General features: G+C 38.1%; 2 protein-coding genes across 2 annotated transcripts; one reads left to right on the forward strand and one right to left on the reverse strand.

Moving 5' to 3' along the window:
- Positions 1-223: 223 nt before the first annotated feature.
- Positions 224-1,409, reverse strand: LOC101891017 (uncharacterized). The gene is made up of 4 exons (XM_005187239.4): positions 1,069-1,409; positions 609-886; positions 375-547; positions 224-300 (listed from the first exon to the last, which is right to left on the reverse strand). Exons 1-4 carry the CDS (start codon positions 1,345-1,347, stop codon positions 224-226), a joined length of 807 nt encoding a protein of 268 aa, XP_005187296.3. The 5' UTR covers positions 1,348-1,409.
- Positions 1,410-3,512: 2,103 nt separating this feature from the next.
- LOC101890844 (uncharacterized) lies at positions 3,513-6,223 on the forward strand. The gene is made up of 2 exons (XM_059121510.1): positions 3,513-3,916; positions 6,037-6,223. The coding sequence occupies exons 1-2, from the start codon at positions 3,513-3,515 to the stop codon at positions 6,221-6,223; spliced, it is 591 nt and encodes a 196-aa protein (XP_058977493.1).
- Positions 6,224-10,627: the final 4,404 nt, after the last annotated feature.

The raw sequence follows: 10,627 nt of genomic DNA on the forward strand, positions 1-10,627 counted from the left end.
TCATTTAAAGCGTGTGATTAAATCCGTATTATCCATAGAATCAAAACGGTGAATTGGGCTTAACTAGATTGCTCCTTTTTTTAATTTTTGGCTACGTTTTATTTTATGCAAAATTGTGCTAGTTACAATGTAATGTTCTAGTAGTTATCGATTTCACTTCACAGTCTCCTGGTCTGTCTTAATATATTCCAGGTAGACATCATGAGCGGGATTGCGCACAGTTTCACTTCACAGTCTCCTGGTCTGTTTTAATATATTCCAGGTAGACATCATGAGCGGGATTGCGCACAGTTTGTTCGGCTGTTCGAAAAAAATAGTAAAAAATATTTTCCTATGAAAAGATATGCAAATATGAAATGGAAATCAACACCTACTCTTATACACGTTGTAGCCCTTCTCATCGGCATGGTAGTAAGTTGTTTGGAACGTCCGGGGAGATCCGTCAACGGGTACAGTGAAATAACCATCCTGTACCGGCAGCAACTCACCACCAACCTCCTTTAATTCGATGCGTTGATAGTTGACATGGCCATTGCTCATTACCAATCTGCAAAATAGACCAATTAAGAGGAGACGATGATTTAAGAAGTCAATTCAATGGACCCTACTTGATTTCTTCCGTTCCATTTGCAAATGTGTTATGGTAGTTTTCTAAAACATGTACGGTCTCGACAGGATCCTGGTCCTCTTCCGGTAAAGGTGGCTCTGCATCAGTGTCCAGTTCATCGTGTTGACTCGGCTTATTCCCACTTGTAACAAAATCCCCTTCCAAGTCCTCATCATCATCATCCAAAACATCAACAATGTCATCATCCTCCAGGTCCGTCGGCCACGCTACCATTTGGTATTCATAGATAGGCTCAGTATCGCCCATTATCATATCTCCCTGTGTGTAATAATGTAGGAATTCCAAATCAAACTACTTCCAAAATATCAATAAATGTTATCAAAACAACTAGGAAAACAGTTTGAAAACAAAAGAAAATGAATCTAAGGAAAAACTTTATTTCCCAGATGTTGTTTTCCAAACAATGCACAAACAAAGTGATACCGATGATGGAGCAGTACCTCTTCGAGGGGCTTTGCCCATGCCAGGGACATGACCTGGCATATCCCTATGAATATTAACAGCACTTGGATTTTGGAGAATAATCCCATCTTCATCATCATTTTCTGTTGTTGTTGTTGTTGTTGTTGTTTTCGTTCTCGTCGTCGTCCTCTGTTTGTGGTATGAAAATGCTGGATGTTGGATGTGGTATTCCGAAAAAACGTCCATAGCTTGTGATTGCACAGGTATTTATATGCATTCGAACAACAATAACAAACAAGGGCAATACTTGTTCCCATCTCCTTCTCGGCAAGTGCTTTGGCGCGTCGCTCTCCGCCCTGTGCGATGAGTATTAACTTGTTTGTCTCTGTGCAAGGTTCTTTGTTTTTTTTTTGTTAGCGGCTTACAAGTTCTTTGTTTATGACTCAGAGCAGAAGCGACGGACGCCACAGAGCGACACCGTATTCCCTTCAAATGTTTATTGTAGGTGGATATTATTGGACTCTAATCAACAGTGGGGGGAAAATTGTGAAACAGTATTTTAGGGAAATTGTATAAATCATTAATCGTTTAAATTTAATTGGCGTTTACATATGACGAGCTAATGCTTTACCAATTATCTGTTCTTATGTAAAAATCAAATTCTTCAGGCTACATATAAAAATACAGTCTGAAAGTACATAATAAATTTCAATCATAGAATTTTGGTACGGTTCAAAAAGATTTGGTGCTAGGACACAGCAATTATTGCACTCGATTTTTATACTTCTGCCGCAGGCAAGGACCAATCTGTCCTAGAGTCCAGAGCTTTTTATACCCTCCCCCAGGGAATAACTTCAATTATATAGACCCTACTCTCAGATTCCCAATTCAAATTTCAAGTTGTCTTTGGCCTGTCATATAATACGAAGTGATGCAAAATATAGTACATTTTTGTACTTTTTGTACACTTATAGTGCGAATTTCAAAAAAATCCTCTATTATATTCATCATACGCTCCATCAGTGGCCTCATTCCAAATTAAAGAGGTCTTCAACTACAAAGGGTACCATACTTAGTATCTTTTTGTACTTTTCGTACCGTTCTAGTATGAATTTCAAAAAATTCAGCTTTATCTGACGCCTTCGGACCAAGAGTGACACTCATCCACAATTTCAAGATTCTAGCTCTAGCCGTTTCGTATGGGCGTTGATGAATCTTTAAATGTGCCAGTCAGTCATTCAGTCAATTACTAAATTAATTTATTAATTATACCATTTATATACCTGCCCGACGAGTAATTATAGATGTTGAGGACGAAATAATAAATATTCCCTCCAAATTATGGCGGAGGCTGTTTCAAATGTCAAATGGTTCATATCTCCAACTATTAATCAATGTTGTAAAGCCATCAAAAAAGCGATATAATTCCCTAAAACAGCATTGTCTTCTTTTCCATTTTTTTTTTATTTTTAATATTTTTCAGATTTTTTGTTATTTATTGTATAATTTTGAAAATCGAATTTTTTCTGTCTGCCTCTTTTATTCATCAACTTAATATCCAAAATTTACTGACATAGCGTAATATATCTTACTAAATTCCTCATAATCAGACTCATGAGTGGTCAAATTGGCCTTTTCATAATTTTTTAAATGATTTTCCCCCCACTGTGTTTATTATTCTGGCTGACCCAAATTCGCCAGAAATAACAAAAAAAAAATAAAGTTCTTCATTCTTTCTTCGTTTTGGGCCAATGACGATGACGATGATGACGCTCACTGACGTTATTTGTTTTTGGTTTTGGGATTTTCTTATTCTTGTTTTCGGTCCTTGTTTATCAGACATTATTACTTTGATTCCTTTGTTATGGATTTCTAAAGAATTTTGTTTTTCAAAAATACACAAGAAAAATATTTGTTAGCACTCGGACGGGGGCAGAGGTAATGTTCCACATTGGGACAGCAGCTGCATAGTGGTCTGGCCTTACTAACCAGAAGATACAACTGGTATTACCGTTCTGACAAACCGATGCTGATGATGGTGGCTCCGGGGGCCATACGAAGACAACACTTAAACTTTTATTATTCAATCACCAAACACATGCGACAATCAAATTCAATCAAGAAGAGATTTCAAAGCATTGCCCACCATCCTCCGCGTTCATTGGTCCCAACACCTCAATCGAACTCATTTGTGCCGGCATAAAACAATAATCATAAAAACTATCATAAAATTCCCCAATTCATTTGCATTTCATATCCTTCGTTCGAGACTACAGATGATGTGGGATATGGGAAGGCTCTATATAAGGGAATTGCTTATCGGTTGGCAGGAGGAGTATTCACCGGAATCGTAACATACCAGGAAAACTGAAGTAAAATGCAGCTCAGATACAAGAATTTCGGAATTCTGCTGGTGTGTTTGGCAGTCGTTTGTGAGGGCACGCCAACCGAAAGTCAGAATCGAGAGAAGAGACAAATGACGATGACATCAGCCATACTTAATGATCAGACACCGGTTCCGACTCAAACACAGCCGTTGCAGGGTTTGCCCATAATTGGAGCATTGATTCCAGCCAATTTGCTTGGAAATTTGGGCAGTACCCTGCAATCATTGATTCCCCTGAATTTGCTGGGCGGAGGGGGAGGAGGAGGAAATGCTGGTGGCTTAGGCGGTCTGGGCAATCTTGGTGGTTTGGGCAACCTAAATTTGGGTGGATTATTACCAGGTTTGGGACTACCACAAACTCAGCAAAACCAGTGTCCCATAGGACAGGTGTCGCGATGCCGCTGTGAAGGAGTTATACCCCTGAATCAAAAGGCACAGGACACATTGGAAATCCTGCAGCAGAAAGTTTCGTTGAATGTAAATGGTGAAAAGGAAGTGAGGTATGTATGAGAAAGAGGTTTAGTTTTTTCTTGGTTACTATATCTGCATAGATCGCATTGAGAACTAACGGAAAAATCCCAGTGGCAATCCAGTGTTTAACAATTTTCGACGATCGTGCGGGTTTGATGCATTGACTAATTATTATCAGCAACAGAGTAACATTGCTAATGAAAATCAGATAGAATCGAAACGCTTGAGGGTGAAATTTAAGTTTTAAATGGGAACGCAATTTGGAAGGACATATCTTCCACTCTAGCATCCCTGCTAAAACTTGGGAGCTGAATGAGGTGAATTGCCCATTAAAATGTGATGTAAACAAACTACCTTCTATTGTTTGGAACCTCCATCAAGTAAAAACCAGTAAGGAAAAGTCGGGCGGGGCCGACTGTATAATACCCTACATCACTATGCATATTTAGTAGAGCTCCCATAACAAAAGAATTTGCATCGGGAATCTTCAAAGTAGATTATAGCACCTATCATCCTTTGGCTTTAGAGCACTTATAATTTGATATCAGAGAAGGCTAATATATGGAAGGCATATCAAGTTCTGAATCGATTTTCACCAGATTTGACGGAAGCATTTTTATCTTTTGTACCAAATAACATTACTTTAGAGTGCATGACATCACTTCGAGAAGGATTATATAAAAATATATATATCGGAGCTGAGTTCCAACAAATGGAAACGTACGTCCCGAAATTCACTCCATTTGGATTGATATTAGCCATTATTGGCACAATACACATGAAATCGGATCAGGGATATATATGAGAGCAATATCCAAATCTAAGCCGATCTCGATAACATTTGGCAAAGGTATTTCCGAACTCTATAAGATATCTGGAACCAAATGTCATTGTTGCGGATTGCATATTATGAATGTGAGGGACCTTAACAACAAACCGGATGAAACATATATATGGAGCTATAGCTCCATATACTTTACTAAATTTCATGTACTTGCTCCTAGACTGAATCCGATCAGATGTGCCAAAATTCAGGTCATTCGGACTGATATTGGATATTTGGTGCATAATTAATCCGAAATCGGTTGAAGATATATATGGGAGATGTATCTAAATTTGAACCGATTCTCGCCAATTTCAATAGGGATCGTCCTTGGGCCAAACAAATATTGTTTGGAAAAATTAATCCTAATCGGATACTAAATGCAACCTGCAATATTTTTATTGTTATAAATGCAACAAAAATACATGGACAGTCGAACGGACAGACGGAATGACATGCATAAATCGACAAATGCACAAAGACATAATAACCTGGTGTAGGGTATAAAAATCAATTAGGTACTTTAGAGTAGGGTATGAATAAATATGTCATAAGTATTATATAAGTATTACTTTTTTTGAGATAGTTGTCTAGCCATTACGACCCTATAATACCAAATAGAAGCTAATGCAGTTGAAAACTGTGACAAGAACCGTCGATTTACAAAGTATAGGGGGTTGCCTTTCTGTCGAAACTGTTTCCACACGGGAACCTCCATTAAACATTCCCCTCGAAAATGTTCAATCCTATCCATTTAGATCCGAAAATATCAAAGTTCAACCCATTCGGCTGGGAAATGTGAATAGGACATTTAAAGCGTCTAGCATCGGCCAGCATCATTAGATGACGCTTATGTCTAGAACCATGGTTCTCCATTAAACACTTCCTACAGAGAGTGATTTCCATAACAAAACTCATCCGATTGCATATTGTGATGTAATCGTTTAAATTACCGCAAATCAGGTAAACTTATACCATTTTTAATACCAAGCAACCTGGGAGTAATATCGGTATTTATACAGACTGATGAGTGATTCGAAGGGTTGCGTGAGGTAAAATGGTGGAATTAAAATATCTCCTTATTCTAACGAACCCTATTGAATCTATTGGTAAACCTTGCTTGTAAATAAGAGCACCGAACACCGTTGGAAGAACTAACGCTTTCGAAGACTGTTGTTTATAGGATCTATGAAAACTTATAACTTTCCAATTTGTCGGGTATTTCTAGACCATTCGATTACGATATTCATATCTTTCCATCACATCTCCCAACCTGTTACACTATAATTAATAACTTTCAAATCGCACGTTTCATGTTCTTTGTAGTGCTCGTCTGAACAATGGCCTATTGATGTATCAACGATCGGGCAATGAAGTTGTGCCCCCGGCTACAGTAGAATCTGCCGTTACCCAGGGCTACTTTACACTCAAATTAAACACATCAAAATATCTAACGATCTACTACACGGTGACCAATGGGGACTATACCGTAAAGGGTAAGGATCCTAGCTAATCGTACCTCCGCAGTCCTTATAGAAAAAAAAATAACTAACAAATAGCTTCAATTTAACAAACATCTGTAGATAAATAAGTCATTGCACTAATTACTTTTCTCCTGTTTCCGTTTTTTCCCCGTCTCTCTCTCTCTCTCTCTCTCTCTCTCTCTCTTTCTCGTCTCCATGCATCTTTAAACCCAATTAGCTGATGTTACAAATGAACCACCTAAAAACGATTTGGACGAATCGCCACAGCCACTCATCTTCTAAGTCCAACAAAAAGCCAAGCCGAAACGCAGTTCCATACAAAAGACACACGGCGAAGAAGCTGGAACACGAAGTTGTAGTCTGACCCCCTCCTTGGAACTATTGGAGTATAAAAACCATCTTCTGATTTATGTACATATACTGACAAAAGTCACACATACACATCCACATTTCCTAGAACGAATGAATAAAATGTATTTTAGTTGAATGCGTACGAATTGTGCGATAGGTCGTCTTTACATGGTTGCCATTGCGTTGTAATGCCAACAAATACAACTAACAAATTACGTAAAGTTGTTTCCTTATTCGAGTAGAATAAACAGAAGCATAATTTCTTTGCTTTTTAGATATTTGGGAATTATGTTGTAATGTTTGCTGATTCTACGCGTTTTTACGAAAATGAAAAATAGCCAAATTGGCTTTAGACTTGAATGTGAATAGACTTCTTCCGTTCTGCAGCCAACGAAGATGACACGGAGAGAACTTTTGTAATTTGTTTGCTGTTTTTGTTATTAGAGTCACTGGCAAATGTTGCCATTCATGTGTACGAGTACAAATATTATTCCTTATTCATATATTAATGCCTGTAGTTTTGTTAGACGGATATTAGACGGGGGCGACAAGGACAAATTAGCAATGGGAAGTTTTAAAGTGTGACAAAATAAGCTCCCTTCGGAAATGGAATGAGTTTAGTTTTATACCCTACACCACGAAGTAGTTAGGGTATTTTGTCTGTGTGCATTTAATTGTAATATGGAGAAGGAAGCGAGATAGACCCATAGTTACCTTTGAGGACCTTCATAGAATTAAAATGCAGCTCGCATTTATTTATTTTATCCGATTGAGAGGAATTATTTTAAAAAAGATTTGTTTGGCCCAAGTATGTTTTAGATATATCTTCCATACAGGGTGAGATGAAAAAACTCCAACCAACTTCAGACTGCTGTCATTTCTAAGCCACTCGCCCGACAACTGTTAAAATTATTCTAGTGACAGCTTATTATATTGTTTACAAGCGTACAGAATTTTCCAGAAAAAGGTGAAGTGAAAAATTTATTTATTAATGTTTGATATCTTTATATTTCAAGTGGCTATCGTTAGAGCACTCCAGCATTTAAAACTGATTAAATCTTTTGTGTCTCGTACCATCGTTACCGTTGATACTGGTAGCGTAGCCCGACGTCAAAGAAGTGGACGGAAGAAAACAGCAACATCAACATCATCAACAAAGAGTTGCTTCGCTTGGCCGAAAGTGATAAACTGCCGAATTTCTTTTTCTCCAATGAGAAAACATTCGTTGTCCAGCAGTTTGTAAACAAACAAAATGATCGTGTTTACTTGCCAAAGAGATCTGCTGAAATGTTGCACCTTTGGTTGGCCACCAGAACTCAAGCGCCGGCCAGGGTGATGGTGTGGGCGCCATAACAGCCGATGGTCGCTCGACCGTGGCATCACAATAAATGCAGAATATTATCGCGAATATATTCTGGAGGGTGCATGAAAGCCTTGAGCACGCAAAAATTTTGGCGCAGACCTTGGACATTCCAACAGGACTCAGCACCATCGCACTCAGCACGCGCCACCCAAGAATGGTTACAAAATGAGGTTCCTCACTTCATTTCCAGCGCACAATGACCACAAAAATCTCCGGATACCAATCCGTTGGACTAAATGCCAAAGTGTCGATCACCTCAAGCAAGCGCTTCACCGGCAATGGGCCAAAATACCGCAGAGCAACATTTGGGCAGCGTGTGACGGCTTTATTGACCGTCTGAAGGCCATAATTCGTGACAAAGGTGACCAATTCGAACAAATCTAAACTTATTATAAAATTTGATGGTATTTCCGACATTTTTAGCTTTCATTCAATTATGGCGTTTGACTTTGTTGCAGTTTCTTTTTATCTCACCCTGTATATATTTCATTCGATTTGGGGCTTTAAGTCCCTCATATGCGTTACATGCTCTCCACGGAGTCGTATTATGCACTCTACAGCAATGTTATTTGGTTCATAGTTGATATGATCTACTTCACGTAAATTCCCAATGTAAACTTATTTTGATACGGGAGTTCTACTAAATACACATAGCGGTTTAGGGTATCATATAGTCAGTTCGGCCCGACTTTGGACCTTTCCTTACTGATATAATAATCGCGAGTTTTCTATTTATCAAATACCGGAAGAATTGGCATCTATTGACGAAGAGTAACATTTTGTTAATGTATGTAGTTTTTTTTTACGCAGACGACGTTCCATTCCATTGTATCGTTAACGACGATTGTAAATATTTGTCTACAATGAAAGAGCACTGCAAACACACACATGCACATGTAAACGCACACACATTCATACACTCACTCACAACTAAGAGTATATTTTCGTTAGTTTATTTAGATCTTGTGCAACATCTGCACAATGTTTGTATGTTTGTTCATTCATTCGTTGAAGTCAAGCCGGAGAACCTTGCTGTGTGTCCTTGCTAATGCAGCAATCCATGCAACTGCAGCAGCAGCAACAACAACAACAAGAGTGAAAACATACTTTATGCAGCTACACATCCCAGCAGCTCAGCATTCATTTTCATTCGAATATTTCATCTATTCACACGGCCGGAATATCGTTGAACTACGGCAACAACAACTCATTTCGAACGCTGGCTGGCTGGCTGACTGACTGGCTGGCTGGTTGGTATTGAATTGAATTAGAGCAAAAGAGGAAGTTTGTGCTGCCTGTCTATTGGCTGTAACCGTTTAAATTTAGTTATCCAAATGTGTTGTCCTGAAGTCTACAGATGAAACCATTCTAATTTGTAGCATTTAAGAATCCTCCTATCCTAAGGATAACGATTGGGCATTCACGAGAAGCTGATTTAGGGTTCTCCTAATCACACTTGGGAATCCCGCAACATTAGGTTGCATTGCAACATAGCTTCGAACATACATACGTATTAAGTTAGTGGTTTTCTCAATTGCAGTAAGTCGTTTAGAAATTTTGTTTAAAAAAAAAACGTCACTTTACAAAATAAGTTAATGGGAGTTGTATATCCTTAGTTCCTGAGAATCTTAAGATCTTCTCAGGAACAGATTTGTGGGATAGCCGGATTTCCAATCGGAGCCCTAGCACAATCATCATCATCTATTTTTTCTGCATCAATGGTACCAAATTTAGTATAAAATGAAAAAGATGAAAATCTTTATCCCAACCATTGATATCGACTCATAAAAAATTCCAAATTCAAGCATTGTTTTTTTGTTCACAATCTTAAATGTATGAAATTCAAAAAGAAGTTAATGTTTTCCACACACGTACATACAAATACTACAAATTCCCAAAATAGCATCCTTATATTAACCCTACACGCCAACAACACCGTTTATTCCGCACTTCATCTATTGCTTTTCAGAAACGAAACAACATTTCAATATTGGCGTCGTAAATACCGCTTAAAGAAAAACTATATGAGGCTTGTGCGAAGACCTGGACCTGCACAAGATATTTTCTGTCATAGGTTGTTGTTCCCAACCTGTGAATCCGAAATTTAAAACGACTCCATTGAATAATACCGCTAAAGTTATCAAAATATCAAATATAGGGGAGTGCCATTATATGAGGGCTCGACGAATGGTCCATCCATGAACTTAAACTGCACATGTGTGTATTTTATTCTTCTATCTCAATTCGTTCGAAAGATAGCGTGATTACAACAGGCATACAGACAGAAAGGCATACGACAGACGGACATCTCAAAATCGACTTGGAAAATTACGTTGATCCCGTACATAACATGAGTGTTTCAAGAAGTTACAAAGAGAATGACAAACTTAATACACCATCCATAGAATGGTGGAGGGTATAAAAATAAGTTGTGATACCCTACAAGACTATACTTGCAAATGGGATACCCTTAGAATAGAATAGCCGAATTCCGTTGGGACACATAATTGGTCTGCTTAAAAAATAATTCAAAATGTCGAGTTGCTTTCTCTTATTTTCGATTGGTCGGTAATTCCACTACTGGAACCAAAACTCTCATAAACCCTACCTCCACTTAAAACTTACAAAATTAAAGCAGCTGTATTTGAATACACACAGAAATATAAAATTGGTCTCTCTAAAACCACAATGCATAGAATTTCGACAAAAGATTTGAATC

Source organism: Musca domestica, unplaced genomic scaffold (assembly GCF_030504385.1).
Source record: "Musca domestica strain aabys unplaced genomic scaffold, Musca_domestica.polishedcontigs.V.1.1 2, whole genome shotgun sequence".
In the NCBI taxonomy this organism is placed as follows: domain Eukaryota; kingdom Metazoa; phylum Arthropoda; class Insecta; order Diptera; family Muscidae; genus Musca; species Musca domestica.